At 42.0% G+C, this 21,756-nt stretch overlaps 1 protein-coding gene across 2 annotated transcripts in view; it reads right to left on the reverse strand.

The window, feature by feature from the left end:
* pard6b (par-6 partitioning defective 6 homolog beta (C. elegans)) overlaps positions 1–20,341 on the reverse strand; it is a 38,142-nt gene extending 17,801 nt beyond the window's left edge. The window contains exons 1-3 of one of the 2 annotated variants that reach the window (XM_024375548.2): positions 20,235–20,341; positions 20,001–20,136; positions 15,730–15,952 (exon numbers count right to left, since the gene is read on the reverse strand). In XM_024375548.2, the coding sequence (XP_024231316.1) occupies positions 15,730–15,952; positions 20,001–20,063 (286 nt within the window). In that variant the 5' untranslated portion in view covers positions 20,064–20,136; positions 20,235–20,341. Of the gene's footprint in view, positions 1–15,729; positions 15,953–20,000 lie in introns of both variants that reach the window. The other variant, XM_042299412.1, reaches the window with a different exon arrangement.
* Positions 20,342–21,756: the final 1,415 nt, after the last annotated feature.

Below are 21,756 nucleotides of genomic sequence, written 5' to 3' on the forward strand. Positions count from 1 at the left end.
CCAAGTGCATAAAGCTCCCTCAGCACTCACAACAAGCAACCTGTGACAAAAGTCCCTCTACTTTTATTCGAGATGAAAATGATTTATCAGACACCTTATCGATAGTAACAGCTCATGGTCCTCTTGGAATCAGAAATTATTTTTGACTCAATGGAGGAACGTAGTCATAAATGCTGATGAATGTCTTGCTCAAGCTGTGTATGCAACTGGTTCACCTCTGATGCTCACAGGCAATGTGTATTGGAAGAGATTTCTTAATGTTCTTCGCACAGCATACACCCCTCCAACCAGACATGCTTGATCTACTCATTTGCTGGATGCAGAGTTCAAGTGAAGGACAAGCAAATCATAGGGAAAACTGTATTGCAATCATCTCTGATGGGTGGTCAAATGTTCGTGGGAATCATCTCCACCCCTCTACCAGTATTCGACAAGAGCACAGACACAAGGGACAACAGACACACCAGTCTCTACATTGCAGATGAGCTGAAGGCAGTCATCAATAACCTTGGACCACAGAAGGTATTTGCACTGGTGACAGACAACACTGCGAACATGAAGGTTGCTTGGTCTATTGGCTATGCCGCTCATGTATTGAATCTGCTCCTCAAGGACATCTTGGCAATGAAAATAATGGATACACTCTACAAGAGAGCCAAGGAAATGGTTAGGTATGTGAAGCGTCATCAAGCTATAGCAGCAAACTACCTCACAAAGAAAAGTGAGACGAATAAGAGCACCACATTGAAGCTGCCCAGAAACACCCGTCGGGGTGGTGTTGTCATGTTTGACGGTCTCCTGGAGGGGAAGGTGTATCTCAAAGAAATGGCCATATCACGGTCTCTCGATATGGACAGCCCGATGAAGAGGATCCTCCTGGATGATGTATTTTGGGAGAGTGTGGTAAGCAGCCGGAAACTCCTGAAAGCTATAGCAGTAGCCATTGCATCTTGTCTGATGTTCAGACTCTGCTTGCAGATGTAAGAGAAGAAATCTGTACTGCCCTGCCCACTTCACTGTTGCTCCAAGCAGAGGAAACTGCAGTTCTGAAATGCATCAAAAAGCGTGAAGACCCATACATACTGCAGCGTACGTTGGACCCAAAGTATGCTGGCAAGAGCATCCTGTCTAGTGCAGAGATCAACAAGGCCTATGGTGTCATCACTACGGTGTCTTGCCACCTTGGTCTGGATGAGGGCAAGGTTCCTAGCAGTCTGGTGACGTACACTTCCAAACAAGGGCTTCGGGATGGAGATGCAATATGGCAGTCGTGCCAACATATCTCATCAGCCACCTGGTGGAAGGAACTTTGTAGATCTGAGGCTCTTTCCCCTGTTGCCTCCATCATCCTCCAAATCCCACCAACATCAGCCACCTCATCGCAACTGGTCCTTGTTTGGGAACACACACACCAAAGCATGCACCAGGCTGACCAAGACAAGGATGGAAAAATTGGTGGCCATCCGGGCACATGAGGTTTTTATGCCTGACAACGAGCCATCCTCAACAAGGTTGGAAAGTGACAGTGGAGATGAGGCCTCAGTCTGATGTTCAAGTGGTGGACATTGAAGAGGTCCAGGGAGAAGACATGGAAGCCTGAGAGGAAGACAACCAAAGCTTTAGTTTATAGACTATCATTTTACACATGTATGTTGAAACCGTTGTTGGAAGATGCGATGGATCAGTGGGGATCATTCAATATTCCCTTTCTTTTGTTGTTCAGTGAAATTATCCCACGTGAAGAGTCAACTCATTTAATTAAAGTTCAATTTGTAACTAAATAGTTTTTTTTCTTCTATTGGAATGATTTAATAATTTGCAATTGTCTACTTATGATAAGGTAAAAGGTTTAAGTCTCCATATGATATGGTAAATATATCCAACGCAAAAAAACATCTACATTTTAAAAGGTATTAATATTCTTTCACATATATTCCCACCTCTGAATATTCCCCAAAATGTGCAACCCCATTCGTATCTGTAAATTGACAAGTTGATACTCGTGATCGGGAAAAAAATTAAATATTTTAATATGTCCAAGTACATTTGGCCAAAATCTCTACCTCCCTGCAAGTCTCCAGACCAAACAGGCTGCAGATTAGGAGCCGCGGGGGGGTCTGACCTGTGTCTATGTGTCCTCAACTTGCAGTGGTTGCTATGAGTCAGAATGCACGTTCGCATTTGATATTTTTTCCCTACCCTCACTCTGTTAGATATTAAGACACATTGATTGCTTGATAGCAAACGTCCTGGACATATGATTGCATCTTAGTAGCAGGCTAACAGGAGACAGCAGCAGTCAATGATCAGACCGAATAAGAGAAGTGAAAGTGATTGGGTGAATTTATGAAATAAGTGGACAGAGAAATACAGCTTCACTTTCCAATCAGAGAAGCAAGATACAGCCCGCCCATCTCTTTACAGACAGGCAAACTAGCCAGTTGAGTTTAGACCACGTAGCACCTCACTTGACTGACGTGTGAATTTAATTTAATTTAAACTTGTCAAGTCAAGAAATATGCATTCCGATCACAGATTTGAAAAAAAATAGTTGGATCATAATCGTATCCAGAACATTGCCCATATCCGTTACAATACTAGTTTTGTCCAACTAGTCGGCACACCTCTAACAATAACACACCCAGCATATTGGCCAAAAGTTCAAGCAATTTATCACTCATCAACTGTTTACACTAGGAAATTCTTCAGTCGTGGTGGCAGAGTTCTTCTTGGGGCATACATCTGACTCAGCCTCTCCCTGCCCCTCACAGTCTCTCCTTCTCCCTCCGTCTCTTACATCCACACTGGCTTGGTTCTCTCTATCCTGCCTCTCTCGGTTGTCTGACTGACTTCTGCTGGTGATGCTGGACCATGCCTGTGCTGTATTTCAGTTTCCTGCTGCAGCCTGCTACACGCAGCCTCCATGGCAAGAGGGGTGAGGACAGAGGGGAAGGAGGAGCAGGCACATGGGCTAGTGTGGCTCAGAACACCTTTCTCTCTCTCACACCACATCTTTCGGTCTGATCCTCCTTGGGTTCATCAAAGACAGGGAGCTCGGCTGTCACTTTAATATAGGCTCTGAAGAGGAAATGTTAGTGTATAGTCAGATATACATTGTATAGGGCATTGTCTGTAACTAGAGCTGGGCAATAGAGACAAATTCCCCTGTCACATCATGGATAACAATAGGACTGTGTAAATGAGCATTTATGCATATGAATAAGCCTTAATTATATTGGACATGTTTGGGTGGCACAACAGGCTCCATTTGAGATATTAGCAGCCAAATGAGTGTTACCCTGGGAGGCTGTAGTATGTGGAGAAGCTGTGTAAATATCAAGGAATTATGAAATCCAAAGATATGCATATCTCCAACATTCATATTGTGATCAGGATAACACCCAGCCCCACAAACGGATAGTGTCCGTTTGGAGGAAATATACCTACTCTAAATGCTAGTACAGTACTACAATACATAAAAGCACTGCCCTTTGACCAACATGGCAAACAATACCACCTGTACTTTCCCGCCAATTCAGTCCCTCATCCCTTGCGTCATTTTGTTTATCTCCCTCTCCACTGTCCCGCAGTAGTTAGTACTTGTTCCCTCCCTCCCTAGCGGGGTGGTCCAGCTAACTCCTGTCCCATGGCTCCACTCTTGTGTACGGTATGCTGTCCTGTTCAATCTGCCCAGCAGTGGTGATCAGAGGCTAGCCACATTCCACTCAATGAAGCCCCCTCCTCTTCCAGCTCCCCATCCAAGGCCTCACTCTGCCTCCATCCACACTGCATTCTTCACTCACTAGTTCACTGCTCTTCCTTTTGATCTCTCATTACTTTTCTCTGTCTCCATGCTCTGCCTACTCTGTCACCCTTAAACTCAGTTTTCATGCTTCATTGATTGCTTTACTGTGTGGGTAGACTATCATGTACGCAAACACTATGTAGTGTTCTGAGTCATAGTTAATTACTTTGCCAGTCACTGCTCGAGCAGCACAGTAATTCCACTCGCCCTCATAAAAACCCTTGTGCTTTTATAATTGAAACTATGGCGATGATGACATCAGTTGAACAAAACACACCCATCTTCCCTGAGTAAATGGGTTCCATCAGTATGGAAACCTGGACAGTCTCATGCTGTGAGGACAGGACAGAAGGTGAAGCGAGGGTGGAGTGTTCTGCTCTGTATGACAGACACAGATAAACAATGAATTCTATTACAACAACCCTGTGTTCCACTTGTCTGATAAACCCATTCCAGTGACAACTGATACCAAAGCTTACCTACTGTATTTGAGAGTGGTGTCCCCTACAGAGGTCTGCATTTATTAATGATAATGATGGTGGAGGTAACCACACCGAGGCCAGGAGGTTCAAACAGTTGTGGTCACTGGTGGACACACATTGGGCTCTATATTAACAAACTTAACTCAATGGTACATTTTAGTGCTGGTAATAGCGCTATAGGGCACACTACAATATCTTAGCAATTTTTTACAGTGGGAATTATGGGTGCAATAGCTGGCGGTGGTGTGATAGTGATGTGTTTCGACGAATAAATAAGTTGTAGGTGGGATGAGGGCTTGACCATTCACATGCCTTTATGCATTGCATTTCTACAGAAATAAATAAATACTACTAGGCTCTCCTTAAAAATGTATTGTAGGCGGTGTGCGAGGCACGTTCGCAGTAAGCAAGATATCAATGGATGGGCTATGGCATTATAGGACTGAATCATTTGAATATGTTTGTAGGACCTTTGTTAACTGGACAAGAGGCGCTTTGGAAATTGGTATGGATAAGCTACAAGCAAAATGGAGTATGCAGGTAGGGCCTATGAATTGTGAATAATGCAAAAGCCTCAGAAGACATTTGAGAAACCTTTTATGGATAGGCTACTTGGCTAATACATGGCCTGGATATGCAAGACACCCGACGCATTGCTTTTGAACCAGCTTTCAAGTAGGGGTAACCTACTGAGTGCTTGGTTTTTAATCTAATGAAAAGGAAAACAAGCAATTGTTAAAGGAAAATAACTTCAATGTTTCTAAATACCAGGGTCACCTGCATCATCTCATCTCTCATTCCATGATGTGCATGTAGCCTGCATGAAGGGGGTTTTACACACATCCAAAATAACAGGAACTGGCTAAAATAATGTACACAGATAAAAAGGGGATGTCCGCTCACTGTTTTGCTGTTCCCAAACTTGATCTTTTCATAAAGCTTTGGTGATTAAGATACATTTCAAAGCGGTCTCACGAGCCAACCCTTTTCTTGACAATCTTGGGTACATGGCGAATGCATTGCAAGTTGTTGGGATGAGTCTTGTCCTTGATGCAAAACATAGAGACTAGCTGGGTTTAGCTGCAAAGTCAAAATTCTCTAAATTGTAAAAATGTATGAAAACAAGTGGGGGTTTTTTAGTCTTAATTTTAAAGGTTTAAAAAGTTAGGGTTAGGCATTAGGGTTAGCAATATGGTTAAGGGTAGATTTCAAATCAGATTTTATGACAGTAGCTGTGCAAGCTAGTGACCACTGCAGAGCTGCCTCCAGAACAAGATTAATGATGAAAAACGCTAACCTGCCGGCAAGACCAAAAAACGAAACAAAAAAGCCTTCATTGAGGGGAGGGAACGCAATGCTTTGTTTTTAATCATCAAAAAAAAAAATATATATATATATATATATATTGCACTATGCATCACAGCTTCGCACACAATCGCTTTGCAGAGGTAGAGGTGTGATGGTTTAAACACAATTGGGATCGTTAACGTTAAGTTACTGCTTTACTGAAGTTGAGACTTTGCAAGCCGTCTTTCAGATGGGACGTTAAACGGGCATCCCGAGTCTGTGGTCACTAAAGATCACGTGGCACTTACTATAAGAGTAGGTGTGTTAAAACCTTTTACAACTAGGGGGCAGTATTTTAATTTTTGGATAAAAAACGTTTTAAACAAGATATTTTGTCATGAAAAGATGCTCGACTATGCATATAATTGACAGCTTTGGAAAGAAGACACTGACGTTTTCAAAACTGCAAAGATATTGTCTGTGAGTGCAACAGAACTGATGTTAGAGGCGAAACCCAGATAAAAATCCAATAAGGAAGTGCCGCATTTTTTAAAACCGCCTCATGCCAATGACTCCTTATATGGCTGTGAATGAGCTACGAATGAGCTTACATTTTCTACGTATTCCCCTAGGTGTCTACAGCATTCTGACGTCTTTTTACGCATTTATGTTGAAGAATAGCCGTAAGGGACCACATTTAGCAAGTGGTCACATGATGTCTCCCGCAGAAAATCTTGCGTAAAATACTGAGGTAGCCATTTTTCCAATCGCTTCTTATGAGAAACCAATTGTCTCAACGGATATATTATCGAATAGATATGTTAAAAACACCTTGATGATTGATTCTAAACAATGTTTGCCATGTTTCTGTCGATATTATGGAGCTAATTTGGAAAAATGTTTGGCGTTGTAGTGACCACATTTTCCGGTCGATTTCTCTGCCAAATGTGAAGAACAAGCGCTAGTTTCTGCATGACTGAAATCGGCAACTGCCGTACGTTTTGACACTTGCGCCGCTCTAGCGCCAGCCAAAAAGAGCATATTATCTAAATAGTGTTTAAGTGATGAACAGAGGAGTACAGCTCTCTTTCTCTGGCTGACCACCATAAAAACACTGTTACACTGACCTCAGCAAAAACAGTGTACCTGTATGACATGGCGACGGTAGGGGAAGGCACACTGCTCTCCTGCTGGTCTCGTTCAGTAAAAAGAAAACAATAGGAGTCTGTCAGAACATACTGCACTGAGAACAAATAAAGCAGCTTCACAACTGACCACATTAACTCCAACCAATTTGTCGTGCAGGCCGAAGCAACAGTATGTCATTCATAAACATAACCCTTTAACTTCACACATCACAAGTGACAGAAAAAAAAAAGTATACAAACTGTCATTGTTTGTTGTCTGTGTGGGTATTTCCTCAGCAGGCTTTGCAGCTCCCATCATCCCTAAACAATACCCAGGGCCATTAATACAAATGGTGCACAGGTCTCTTCAGGGCTACCATGGCAACAGGTAAACAGGCATGGGACTGGTTGCACTACAGCCGTCCAGACATTGTGTAAGATTCAGGGCTGGGATTTGCCAGGGACCTCACGATACAATATTATTACGATACTTAGGTATCGATACGATAAGTATTGCGATTCTCACTATTCCATGTGTATCGCGATTTGATACTGTGACAATATGTTCCAACATATTGCTCACCATATGTCTGCTGCAGAGGGACAAAAGAGTTTTGATCAGTCATGGAAATAAACGTGCTGAAAACATGTTGGCTCACCATATAAAAAGATGGAGAACAAGCTACAGTATGAATGAAAAATACTGTCGTTTTGGTGCAAGTACAACCAAATGGCACAAAAATTATTTCTATATTGTCAAAACAATACATTGTCAGAAATTAAATCCCGATAGACAACTCAATTTTTTCCACCATTTCTAGTAAGTGTTTTTTTCTTCTTCTGTGTGTTTATATTAGGATCCTCATTATGTACCAGAAATCCACAAAAGGACAGGAAAACAAGAAGTTCACCTTCATGGGGACATTTCCCAGGTCTCCCACAAGGACAAAGACTTAGGTTAAGGGTTAAACTTAGGTTTAGGAATAATAGGATTTTGATTGGAAAACGTGTGAGTGAAAGAGAATCACTAGGTAATTTCAATCATTAATAGCTTGACATACTGAAATAAATTTGGACACACTCAAATAGGCCTAAAGGCAAGCCAACACTGCCCAAGAATATATCATGTCCAAAAAGTTCACAACCCCCACATCTGAAGCCCACAAACGGCACATACAAAGAACATCTTTCATTCAGATGATTTGAATACCCTGCAAATTTAAAAATGTTTGTTGCCAATACATTAACTCCACACATATTCCACAGAATCCCCATCAACATGTACAATATTCCACATCCACACATCAATACAACGACAACTTTATTCTTAATCTGGATTTAAAGAAAAAAAAAAGTCTGCCACTTGCTTAAAATAGTCTAGTTTACTTCCACAATGACAAGGTCAGCCATGGCTGGAGGGAAAACATTCTGGCTAAACACATACAGCTCTTTTATAACCCCCATGAGTTCTTCTCAAACAAACTTACAGTCTAGAAAGAACTCCCAGACTGCAGAGGGGGAGTAAAGACAGCAACAGGCAGCCAAAGAGCACAACCTGCTCTTTACATCCTAACACAGACTGAGCCCAGAGAAAGAGACAACGCTGATGCAGCCATCGTCATTTGACATTAAGAACCCTACCATTTAGCCTAGCAGTCCAGAAACCATTAGTAAAAGAAGACAATACATAGACCCACGTCCATACAACTTCCGATGGCCATGCAGTAGTGTTGAGTATTAAGTGACATTTTTAAAACAACAAATTGACTAATATAGTTAAATTATTTGAATTCCATTTCGTTCAGCTCAATGACAAATTTCTCTAAAGATTCATCAGATCAATTCCAAACTGTGCGGTGTAACCGTGTCAACAGGCCAAAATTCTACGTAGTGTAAGGGCAGAAAATGTGATAATTAACGACAATGGCCATAATCTATTGCATGCCTACTTATCCAGTCTGTGTTTCTTTCACTCCTGCTATGTTAGGTTAGTGTGGGGCAGACATGGAAAGGGAGAGAAGAGAAAGAATGTGACCGACAGGGATGAAGAGCAGTTGCTTCGCGAGGCATCTCTACCTGTAAATACACGATCTAAGCGATTCATAGTAGGTATTCAGCAGTCATGCTTTATTTACTTTGAAGAACTAGTAAAATAGTGATTTTGTCAGACAGCAGATCTATAGAGATGAGATAATGACTCCAGGTCAAATAAAACAAATACAACTAAAATATTTTATTAAAGTAAAGGAATAAATAATGGTTAATAAGTGATAAGCTGGGAATTGTATTAATTGTTTTATTCTGTGTTACAGCATTCAACCCACGTTAAATGTAAAAACATTCAAATAATAAAAAGCACTAACCGCTCAGCACTACTAGGCAGTCAGAATGAACTGCTTCCTACACTATTGGGTAAAGGCGGTGGGCAAAGATTTCAAGAGTGTGTGTGTGTGTGCGTTTGAGGGGTGAGTTGCTGCAGCCAAAGACGTTAGTGTCTAGCATGTAATTGAAACACAGGGCCCACACAGCGTGACACAGCGACCCCTGTAATCCCCTCCTGACAAAGACGCTTAGCATCTATAGGTCATATGGCACATCGAGACAGCTTAGACTCACCCCCCACAGCCCCAGTCTCTCTGGATTGACCAGATTGCACCGAACACTCAATTATGACAAAAAGGACTAAAGACTGAGTTCAACACCCATACTAAAAACAGCAATTATCACCTCATTGAAAAACTTACTGAATGGACACACACACAACTAGGCCTAATTCATTGTTCAACGACTATCAAAATGTCCAAAATGCTATAGTACCATAGTGAGACAGTAGGCTAAATTAGGGCTGGGCAGTATTCCATATTTGACTATATAATGGTGTTGATGCACGTACCAGTTTGGGTTTTTACTTTATCTTCTATAAACCATCTCAAATGTTAGGCTTGTTAAACACTACTTGAGTCGTCTCGCTCTCACCAAGCCCGCCCCATCATTCAAGGAGCACAGTTGTTGTTCTTGCTCGACCCCAAGGGGCCAGGATCTTATCAAATCCAGCCTTCACAGCCAAAGATATGAAAATGTTATATTCATCTAATGTCGGCCATGTTTTTGGATGACGTGATGTTGTTGCTGCTCTCACTGCTCCCTGTGCGCAATGAGTGCTAGTGAGCATGCAATGTTGGTCCGTATAAACCAGATGCAACCCGGATGTAGACGGCCCATAAATCGGTATTTGCGAACATCAGTAGATAACCTTAAACAGTCAGATATTTTGGACGCAGTCTCCAGTTCTTATTATACCGTTCCCTTTTCAGTCTGCATGATAAATGCAGCAGATGCAACAATATGTTGATGAAGTGGAGAAAGTCAAAGTTGCAGGTCTATTATGATATACTGAGAGAGCAACTTGTCACGTATTAAAAAGTTAATTAAAAATGCCAGACGGGCTCCTTTTTATAACTTGATCACTATTAATAATTTGAGTGCTCTTCTCGACCATTGATGGCCTGATCAAATCCTACCCCTGGAAACCTGTGTGAACTTTCCTCCACATCTAAATGTGATGAGTTTGCGGCATATTTCAGAGATAAGATGGCCAACATTAGGCTGGGTATCAATCAAGCAAGAACTGATGAGAAGTTTGATGATATGTGCCCGAGCCTACCACACAAAGGCACTATGGATTTATTTTCGCTGATTGACAGACATGCTCAGGAAAGAGATATCACAACTTAAGCCTTCTACCTGCCTTATTGATCCTATCCCCTCCACCTACTTCAAAAGTTTATATCTAAAGTGCAAGCCACTGTTAATCACTCTCTGCACTTTCCCCACTGCACTAAAAAGGGTGAAACCACTTCTGAAGAAAAGTCATTTAGATTCTTCAGCTCTTAGCAATTTGACAATCTCCAACCTTCCATTCTTAGGCAAAATTGATGTTCAAATAGCTAAAATATTTAAGTGCCAACTGTATTTAAATTTAAAAATATGTTTTTTGTGCCCACCACAGAGACAGCCGTAGTTAAAGTGGTAAATTACCTTATAGCCAACAAAGATGCCATACAGCTCTTTGTCCTCATACTCTTAGATTTAAGTGCTGCATTTGACACGGTTGACCATGATGTTCTTCTGGACAGACTGGAGAAGTGGGTTGGCCTCTCCAGTCGAGTTCTAAATTGGTTTAGGACCTATTTAACAAGGTGAGAGTTTGTCAACCTTGGTGAACATAATTCACAGAAAATACATATCACATAAGGTGTTCCACAAGGTTCAACTTCAGGTCCGGTACAGTTCAGTTTACCCCTTTGGCAGCGTTATTGGAAAGCACAGCATTGACTTTCACTGATACGCAGACGATACACAACTTTACATTTCTATGTCACCAGAGGATTTTAGCTCCACAGATAAATTCTTATACTAGTGATTTAAATACATGGATGGCTCACAACTTCCGGCAGCTAAATCAAGACGAGACCAAGGTACTTATTGTTGGAGCCAAAGCCGAGAGAGAATCTAGCCGCACATCTGAATTCACAGGCAATAAAGACAAGACACGAGGTAAAAAAAAAAAAACTAGGTGTAATTTTAGATTCTGAACAAAATTTTGGATCACACATTAGGAATGTGACCAAAATAACTTCTTACCACCTGAGGAACATTGCCACGGTTTGGCCGTTTCTCTCTCAGGCTGATACAGAGAGACTCATCCATTACAAGTAGGCTTGACTACTGTAAGGCTCTCCTGTCTGGTCTACCCAAGAAAGCCATTGATCAACTGCAAACCATACAGAATGTTGGACCAAGGGTACTGACCAAGACCAGAAGGAGATCACACATCACACCGGTTTTAAGTTCTCTGCACTGGCTGACGGAGTTGTAGAATTAATTTTAAGATTCTTCTATTGGTTGTTAAATCAATCCAGGATTGTGCACCCCTATACATGTCAGACATGCTTTCAAGTAAGTCCCTCAGCTCCTCTGGCATTGGCCTTTTAACCATACCAAAGCCTAGGCCCAAGAAGCATGGAGAGGGAGCCTTTGAGTTACTATGCACCCAGCCTCTGGAAAAGCCTGCCAGAGAACTTGGGGGCTGAAACTGTTGACTTTAAATTTATTTTTTTAGAGAACTTCAAACATCTTTAGCTTTGCTTTTCCTAAGGGTGATTTTTAAATTGTTCAGTTCGTGTCATTTAGATTTTTTATCTTATGTTTGTTGTGTAGGAAATATTTCAGCTTTTATTTTCAGTTTCTTCATGGAAAGCACATTGCGTTGCATTCCATGTCTGATATGTGCTGTATAAATAAAGCTCGATTTGATGACAACGATGCTGCTTTCCACTTCGCTTCTTAATATAAATCCACACACATTCTATAATTACACTATTAGTTTTTGTATCTTACAGTCTGCAAACAGCTAGTTTGTCTTTTCTTAGCAAGTTGTGGCTAAAATAAATCATATCAACGGCTAATGCTAACCGGTAGTTAGTACATTTATTAGCTAGCTGACTGGCTAGCAAGCTGAGTCCGAGCAAATGTAGCTAGCTAATTCATCCTGATACCAGTGCTGGTGTAGGTCTAAATCAGCATGTTGTTTGGGCAACAGTATCAGAGAGGAATAAGAATAAGCGAAGCATGAATGTGTTAGCTACATGAAGTAAGAGAAAACATTTGTTTTGTCTAGAAGGGTACAGCTTTTCAAAATTGACTTTTTGTAGCAGGTTGAGGAAAACTTAAGCAGGTTATGATAGCTAACATAAAAAGGTTAGGATAATTAAGTTAAGGTTAGAAAAAGGGTTAGCTAAAATGCAACAAAAAAAGCACAGAGATTTAGGAGATGGACGAAAGACTGTGGCATTACACACATGGAATCTAACAAGTCGGAGAAGGAGGCTGACCGATTGTGTTTTTTGTTTGTTTTTAACTTATTTAATTGTTTACATAATGTTGCCTCTACCGTCTATTATGACCGAAAATAACTTCTGGACAACAGGACTGCAACTACTCACCACGGACTGGCAGAATCCTTGTTTTCCCTTAAATGAGTCTGACGAGCCCGATGCGAATGACATACTGCTTTCTCGGGAACAGGCCCAGATCCCTGTGATTTGCATGATGAGTCGGCAGAGAAAAAAGGGGCCAGAGGGCGGGCAGCCTTCTGAAAATGTGTAGGCGTTCGGCTAAACCCTCACTTCCTTCCATTCCGCTAGCAAACGAGCAATCTTTGGAGAATAAAATCGACCTACGTACAAGATTAAACTACCAACGGGACATTCAAAACTGTAATACATATCTCTCTCTCTTATGCTTCACTGAGTAGTGGCTGAACGACGACACAATCAACATACAGCTGGCAGGTTATATACGCTGTACCGGCAGGATAGAACAGTGGCAGCTGGTAAGACAAGGGGCAGCGGAATTGTTATTTTTGTCATTAACAGCTGGTGCACGATATCTAAGGAAGTATTGAGCTATTGCTCACCTGAGGTAGAGTATCTCAAGATAAGCTGTGGAGCACACTATCTACCTAGAGAGTATCTGTATTTTTCATAGCTGTTCACATACCACCACAGACGGAGGCTGGCACTAAAACAGCATTGAATGAGCTGTATTCCGCCATAAGCAAACAAGAAAAGGCTCACCCAGAGGTGCCGCTCCTAGTAGCCGGGGACTTTAAATCAGGGAAACTTAAATCCTTAATACCAAATATCTATCAGGGGGGGGGGAAATACTCTGGGCCACCTTTACTCCACAAACAGAGATGCATACAAAGCTCCCCCTTGCCATCCATTTGGCAAATCTGACCATTATTATATCCTCCTGATTCCTGCTTTCAAGCATAAATTAAAGTAGGAAGCACAAGTGACTAGATCAATAAAAAAAAGTGGTCAGATGAAGCCGATGCTAAGCTACAGGACTGTTTCGCTAGCACAGATGGAACATGTTCCGGGATTCCTCTGATGGCACTGAGGAGTACACCACATCAGTCATTGGCTTCATCAATAAGTGCATCAATGACGTCGTCCCCACAGTGACTGTACGTACATATCCCAACCAGAAGCCATGGATTACAGGCAACATCCGCAGTGAGCTAAGGGCTAGAGCTGCCGTTTTCGGGACTCTAACCCAGAAACTTATAAGAAATCCCACTATGCCCTTCAACGAATCATCAAACAGGCACAGCGTCAATACAGGACTAAGAACGAATCGTACTACACCGGCTCTGACGCTCGTCGGATGTGGCAAGGCTTGCAAACTATTACAGACTACAAAGGGAAGCACAGCCGAGAGCTGCCTAGTGACACAAGCCTACCAGATAACCTAAACTACTTTATGCTCGCGTCGAGGCAAATAACACTGAAACATGCATGAGAGCACCAGCTGTTCCGGAAGACTGTGTGATCCCGCTCTCCGCAGCAGATGTGAGTAAAACCTTAAACAGGTTAACATTCACAAGGCCAGACAGATTACCAGGACGTGTACTGTGAGCATGCGCTGACCAACTGGAAAGTGTCTTCACTGACATTTAACCTCTCCCTGTCAGAGTCTGTAACACCAACAAATTTTAAGCAGCCTGTGCCCAAGAACACTAAGGTAACCTGCCTAAATAACTGCCAACCCATAGCACTCACAACTGTAGCCATGAAGTGCTTTGAAAGGCTGGTCATGGCTCACATCAGCACCATTATCTCAGAAACCCCTAGACCCACTCCAATGACAACAGTGGTAGACCTGATCACCGACAACAATGAGGCAGCCTATAGGGAGGAGGTCAGAGACCTGGCAGTGTGGTGCCAGGACAACAACCATTCCCTCAATGTGATCAAGACAAAGGAGATGTTTGTGGACTATAGGAAAAAGAGGACCAAGCACACCCCCATTCTCATCGACGGGGCTGCAGTGGAGCAGATTGAGAGCTTCAAGTTCCTTGGTGTCCACATCACCAACAAACTAGAATGGTCCAAACACACCAAGACAGTCGTGAAGAGGGCACGACAAAGCCTATTCCCCCTCAGGAAACTAAAAAGATTTGGCATGGGTCCTCAGATCCTCAAAAGGTTCTATAGCTGCACCATCGAGAGCATCCTGACGGGTTGCATCACTGCCTGGTATGGCAACTGCTCGGCCTCCGACCACAAAGCACTACACAGAGGGTAGTGCGAACGGCCCAGTACATCACTGGGGCCAAGCTTCCTGCCATCCAAGACCTCTATACCAGGCAGTGTCAGAGGAAGGCCCTAAAAATGGTCAAAGTCTCCAGCCACCCTAATCATAGACTGCACTCTCTGCTACCGCACGGCAAGCGGTACCGGAGCGCCAAGTCTTGGTCCAAGAGTCTTCTAAACAGCTTCTACCCCCAAGCCACAAGACTCCTAAACAGGTAATCAAATGGCTACCCAAAATATTTGCATTGCCTGCCCCCCCGGCCCGCTGCTACTCTGTTATCAGCTATACATAGTCACTTTAATAACTCAACCTACATATAAATATTACCTCAACTAACCAATACCCCCGCACATTGACACTGTACCAGTACCCCCCCTGTATATAGTCTCGCTAATGTTACTTTACTGCTGCTCTTTAATTACTTGTTACTTTTATTTCTTATCCGTATTTTTTTAAACAGCATTGTTGGTTAGGGGCTCGTAAGTAAGCATTCCACTGTAACCTGTTGTATTCAGCACGTGACTAATAAAATTAGATTTGAATCTCACATGAGCTTTTTTTATTTTTAATATCAAGTAAACAATTTACTACAATCACCATAGAAGAAGTTCAAGTAGCAGTAAAAAGTTACAAAAAAAACATTGAAAAATAATCCTTCCCTCTGCCCCATGATGACCTGCCCCTGGCTCTGTGCGATCCTTCTCTACAGTGTATAGCCAGAAGAGGACTGGCCACCCCTCGGAGCCTGGTTCCTTTCTAGGTTTCTTCCTATGTTCCTACCTTCAAGGCAGTGTTTCGTAGACACTGTGCTCCTGCCCCAGCATTGCTTGCTTTTGGATGTAAAATACATTTGATCCTTTCTTACCTTTCCTCTGCAGGAAGAGCCGTAGCAGCGGGCTAGCCACAGAGATGGCCTTGTGGTAGTTGTCATTGTTGTTTATTGGCAACAGGTCGCCGTGGACGTCGGCGTAACCCACCAGCAGGTCCACGTTGGGTATCCGGTGCACGTGCTGCAGGAGTCCATAGAACTCATCAAATCTGCCCGGCTTCGACCGGTCCAGGGAGAACCGACGGAATTCGGCCCCAAACTGGGACATATAGGAATGTGAACAGACAGAGACAGACCACAGTTAAAATATTGGATAGGAGGAAGGATAATGACCTTGGTGTTTGTAGAAAGAATTTTGCAGCAAACCGTTTTGACAAAGCAGAAAAACATTACACAGTGGTTGGAATAAGTAAAATCTACACTTTACAAAAATATGAGGTCCTGGGCTGGCGTGGTTACATGTGGTCTGCTGTTGTGAGGCCGGTTGGACGCATTATATAAATAAATGAAAATCTAAAATGACATGAGGCGGCTTATGGTAGAGAAATTAACATAAAATTCTGGCAACAGCTCTGGTGGACATTCCTGCAGTCAGCATGCAAATTACACTCTCCCTCAACTTGAGACATCTGTGGCATTGTGTTGTGACAAACTGGACATTTTAGAGTGGCCTTTCGTCCCCCGCACAACATGTACCTGTGTAATAATCATGCAGTTTAAATTGGCTTCTTCATATGCCACACCCATCAGGTCAATGGATTATCTTGGTAAAGGAGAAACGCTCACTACTAGGGGTGTAAACAAATTTGTGCACAGAATGAGAAATAAGCTATTTGTGAGGATGGAAAATTTCTGGAATATCTTATTTCAGCTCATGAAACATGGGACCAACACTTTACATGTTGAGTTCATATTTTTGTTCTGTTTCAGTAACATAAAAAAATCCCCAGCAAAATCGGTCAGTTTAATAAGCACGGCTGCATCTCAATCCACTGCATCCGCTTATATCGACCTTTCGCATCTGCGGTGGAAGGTGGCCGAGCTACAGAGGTGTTTGTCAGACCATGAGACATCCCTAAAAAATGGTGGTGTTCTCTCCACGACTACTACAAGTGTCACAGGACTCATCTAAAGGTAACTTATACAAACGAATGGTAGTACAGTGCTTCAGAAAGTATTCAGACCACTTCAGTTCTTCCACATTACAGCCTTATTCTAATATTCTTTATTCCCTCGTCAAACTACACACAACACCCTATAATTACAAAGCGAAAACAGGTTTAGACATTTTAGCAAATGTAATAAAAATAACACTTTACTTACATAACTATTCAGACCCTTTGCTATGAGACTCGAAATTGAGCTCAGGTGCACCCTGTTTCCATTGATCATCCTTGAGATGTTTCTTCAACTTGATTAGAGTCCACCTGTGATAAATTCAATTGATTGGCCATGATTTGGAAAGGCACACACCGGTCTATAGAAGGTCTCACAGTTGACCGTGCATGTCAGAGCAAAAACCAAGCCATGAGGTCGAAGGAATTGTCCGTAGAGCTCAGAGACAGGATTATGTCGAGGCATAGATGTGGGAAAGGGTACCAAAACATTTCTGCAGCATTTAAGGTCCCTAAGTAGCCTCCATTATTCTTAAATGGAATAAGTTTGGAACCATCAAGGCTCTTCCTAGAGCTGGCTGCCCGGCCAAACTGAGCAATCGGGACAAGGACCTTGGTCAGGGAGGTGACCAAGAACCTGATGGTCACTGACAGAGCTCCAGAGTTCCTCTATGGTAGAGTGACCAGACGGAATCCACTCCTCAGTAAAAAGGCACATGCCAGCCCACTTGGAGTTGGCCAAACATCACCTAAAAACCATCACCATGAGAAACAAGATTCTCTGGTCTGATGATACCAAGATTTAACTTTTTGGTCTGAATGCCAAGCATCACGTCTGGACAAAACCTGGCACCCATCCTACAGTGAATCACGGTGGTTGCAGCATCATGCTGTGGGGATGTTTTTCAGCAGCAGGGACTGGAAGACCAGACCATCGAGGGAAAGATGAACCTGCTCCAGAGTGCTCAGGACCTCAGACTGGGGTGAAGGTTCACCTTCATCAGGACAACGACCCTAAGTATACAGCCAACACATTGCAGGAGTGGCTTCGGGACAAGTCTCTAAATTTCCTGAATTTTCCAGACTTGAACCCGATCAAAACATCTCTGGAGAGACCTGAAAATAGCTGTGTAGACGCTCCCCATCCAACCTGACAGAGCTTGAGAGGATCTGTAGAGAGAAATGGTGTGCCAAGATTGTAGCGTCATACCCAAGAAGACTCGAGGTTGTAATCGCTTCCTAAGGTGCTTCAAAGTACTGAGTAAAGGGTCTGAATAATTATGCAAACATTTCTAAAAACCTGTTTTAGCTTTGTCATTATGGGGTATTGTGTGTAGATTGAGGGAATTTTAAAAATCTATTTTAGAATAAAGCTGTTACGTAACAACGTGGAAAAAGTCAAGGGCTCTGAATACTTTCCGAATGCACTGTATACAGGTAGTTTTGTGCAAACAAACAAAGGGGTTAAATATGTGTCCAAAAAAAACGACAATATTTCCTGAGCTCTTATACCTCACTGATATAGGACAGACACTTCCATACCTTACGATGTATTATTGTTTGCCATTTATGAATGTGTTATTCAATGTGTTTCTATGTTTTAAAAGAGTAAAGACAAAATTCTACCTTTTAACAAATAAATCTAAACCAATTGACTCATGACCACTATGTGATAGGTAGAGTCTTGAAGACCAGAGCATCACTCATTTAGTACAAATTCTGATTATGGGTCTTCGGCTTGTATGTGTGAAAATGAGTACAATCTGTGCATCAATTAAAATGTTCAAAATACAGATGTGGGTGTGATTGTGCCTGTGTATGTCATAGCAGTCTATAATTACAGAAATAGGGACTCACACACCCATCTCTGTAACATCAATAGGAAAAATACTGATCTGAAATCTACCAAATCAATTACACTGGTGACAGTAACTCTTGTTGGTGGTACTCTATTAGTGAGAGCAGTTTACCACAAACATGTTTTGTTCGACATGTTTGGAGCAATGCCTTTTGCCTAAGTGTAACATTGGAGTTGAAAGACAAGGGAAGGACCCTCCCGTCCCTTTTTTGCATTACGAAGGTGCCCCCAGCGACTAGCAGTGTTGTGGTTACTGCTGCACAGTGCGGGGGACTGAGTTTGTACGGTTGATTAGCACCCCATTGTCTAATCAGGCTGAAGACTACAAACACATTGGGAAACTGGGGATTGGTACCACCATCCTTTTCATGAGACTAATGTCTGTAGTCTTGACAACATCTCATAACACGTGCTGATGAAAAAGTTAGTGTTTTGAATGGTTGAAGGGACCCCTGCATTATTATTACCACTACTACTATTAATTTGACATTCCAATAGTGACACTGGATATTACATTTTGGGATGATCCCAATAATGAAAAATGTATCTATTTAGAAGTATGAAATATATACCTAAACTGCGCAATTACTTTGTTTACTATTAGCAATCCTATGCGGAAGGAACCAAGATCCCGTATGCCTTTGGCACCTGCGCACGGCACTATAAACAGCTGAATGACTTGTCAGCGTTTTAGGCCAACAACCTTCATAAACGATTAGCAAACCTAATTAACAACCAGACAGTAGGCGGTGCAATCACATATGTGTCTCAGATGCTTTTGAAGCTTGTTCAGTATGCTTATTTTAGTTAGTTAATTGTAAACAAACATTCACCCAATCAGATCATATAAAATTGTGTAACATTGTCCAAACTCAAACAGCAATATGTGGTTCGTTTACAAGTATTCGCTCATTACGTTGGTAGCTGGATAGTCACAACATTGCCTAATCTCCAAAGCTTTTGACAGGGTTCCGACCACGGCGTAATAATTTAATTCGTACAAATAAGACAATGTGGTAAAACATCCATCCATGCATTGGATAACAACACATATCTTCCTCACACCAATCCACATTTGACACTTGTTCGTTCGCTGGACAGATCACTGGCTGGCCAACTAACACGTTAGCTAGCAAGCAAACTGGTACAGCTAACGTTAGCTGACGCAGACGAGACAATTGAATTACAACATAACTTGCTGACAAGCCACTTAGCAGGCTAATTTTGCCATCGTTTGCAAGTAGCAAGCTATGAGCCTTCAATAACTCATACAATAGTTACATAGTAGCTGTTTTATACTGGCAATTAGCTAGCTAATATTGCAAGCAACGCACCTTGCTCTTCACCTCCACGGAGCTCAGAGTTCGGTTGCTCGGCACTCGGTGGTGCTTGTTCATCTTTCGCTAGCAGGACCGCCACAGCAGCACACACTTGCCCTCGCGGGGCTGCCCTCGTCTCCTTCGCACTCCCCTATATCCCAAATGATATCAACACAGGTATTCCAGTTATGTGTGTGTCCTCATACGACACTTTAACTACCTCGTTTGCGACAACGCCAGCCAACCAACCTGCTGTAATTTATCTTCTCATACTCGCCACACCGCCAGCTAACCACTTCATTGTCTGTCCTGTGTGACGCTTTCACGCACCCAGGAAACTGCACTCGTTCCCAACAGGCGCGTTCCCGCTAGTAAGAATCAAGTACTACTTATCTTGATCACTTTTTACCTGTAAAAATGTATTAGCTTATATGACGTAACCAAAAAGTAAATCAATGTTTGTCTCTTGTCCACATAAAAAAATAATATTGTCTAACTGTTTTTCTGTTTGTCTGCATGTCCTAAATTATGAATAAATGCCTCAAGTGTATTTTATAATGGTAAAGTGTTTTTAGTACAAACAGAGTAGCTCTAAGAACTGCAGGTGATATATTTCTTTCTATAAAGTAAATCAAAGATAAACATTCACAAATTCACCTTGGCCAAGGTGAGTTTGCTCCACTCCTTTCCCAAACTCCTAACTGTTTGTGTCTTATGAAATTGCGATATCTTGTGGTCATCTGGTGTTAGCGCAGACAATTGTCATCAAAAGATTAAATTCAGCTATTTCAATTTTACGTAAAGTATGAAGCATCACATAATATGTATGGTTTATCTATTTGATGTCTTGAAATACTGTGATTTGACATATAATATCACATCTAACTAACATAATGTATTTATTGTTCCCTTCAACCCACTTACTGCAATATGTTTCCATTTACCCCTGTTACAGTATTTAATTGGATTCTCTTTCAAATATGGTGTGCTCCACTGGCCCTGTCCCAAGATTCACAAGAAATTGGACAACTGTCATGATGATGAGACAATCGAGCCATCAATATGAACCCCCTATAAAGATGTTAAACTTAGCTAGAAATGGGAAAACCATGACAGCATTAAAGAGTGACTGCTCCTAAAAAGCAACCTTTTCATTTGAAAACGGCCTGTAACATTGATTATATGAGTCAGAAACATGTATTTTAGTGTCAAAATGTACTTCAATGTGCAAATAGGAACATTTTGGTCATAAAGTAAGTCTCGTCAAAAACGGAGATTTGCCAGATGATAGGAAAAAAATGGAAGGGAAAAAGGGAACAATAACAGTTTTCCTTGGGTTGCGTTTGTGATGCGTTCAAGACAACTGGGAACATAGAAAAACCGAAGTCAAGTCATGACGTCAGTGATCTTCATGTCGGAAAGTCCGAGCTCGAGAAAGAGGCCAGATTTCCCAAATTGGAATTCTGAGTAGATGACGTTCAAAAAGATTTTTCCCAGTCGCAGCCAGTTTTTTTTTTTATTTTTTTTTATTTTTTAAGAGTTCCCAGTTGTCCTGAACTCAAGGAAGTCGGAGATTTCCGAGTTCCCGGTTGTTTTGAACGCGGCATTATTTCAATTCTGCCCACAGCTGGCAGGCAGCACCCAAGTAATCAGCAATTCTGAGCGCAGCTGCACACGACCCAGATCGTAATTCCCTTGGTCATTTGGTTTGACATTTGATATAGTTAGGGACCATCAGTAGCCTAAATTACACAATATGTATGGGCCAATA

The sequence above is a fragment of the Oncorhynchus tshawytscha genome, linkage group LG16 (genome assembly GCF_018296145.1).
Source record: "Oncorhynchus tshawytscha isolate Ot180627B linkage group LG16, Otsh_v2.0, whole genome shotgun sequence".
NCBI classification, from domain to species: Eukaryota; Metazoa; Chordata; class Actinopteri; order Salmoniformes; family Salmonidae; genus Oncorhynchus; species Oncorhynchus tshawytscha.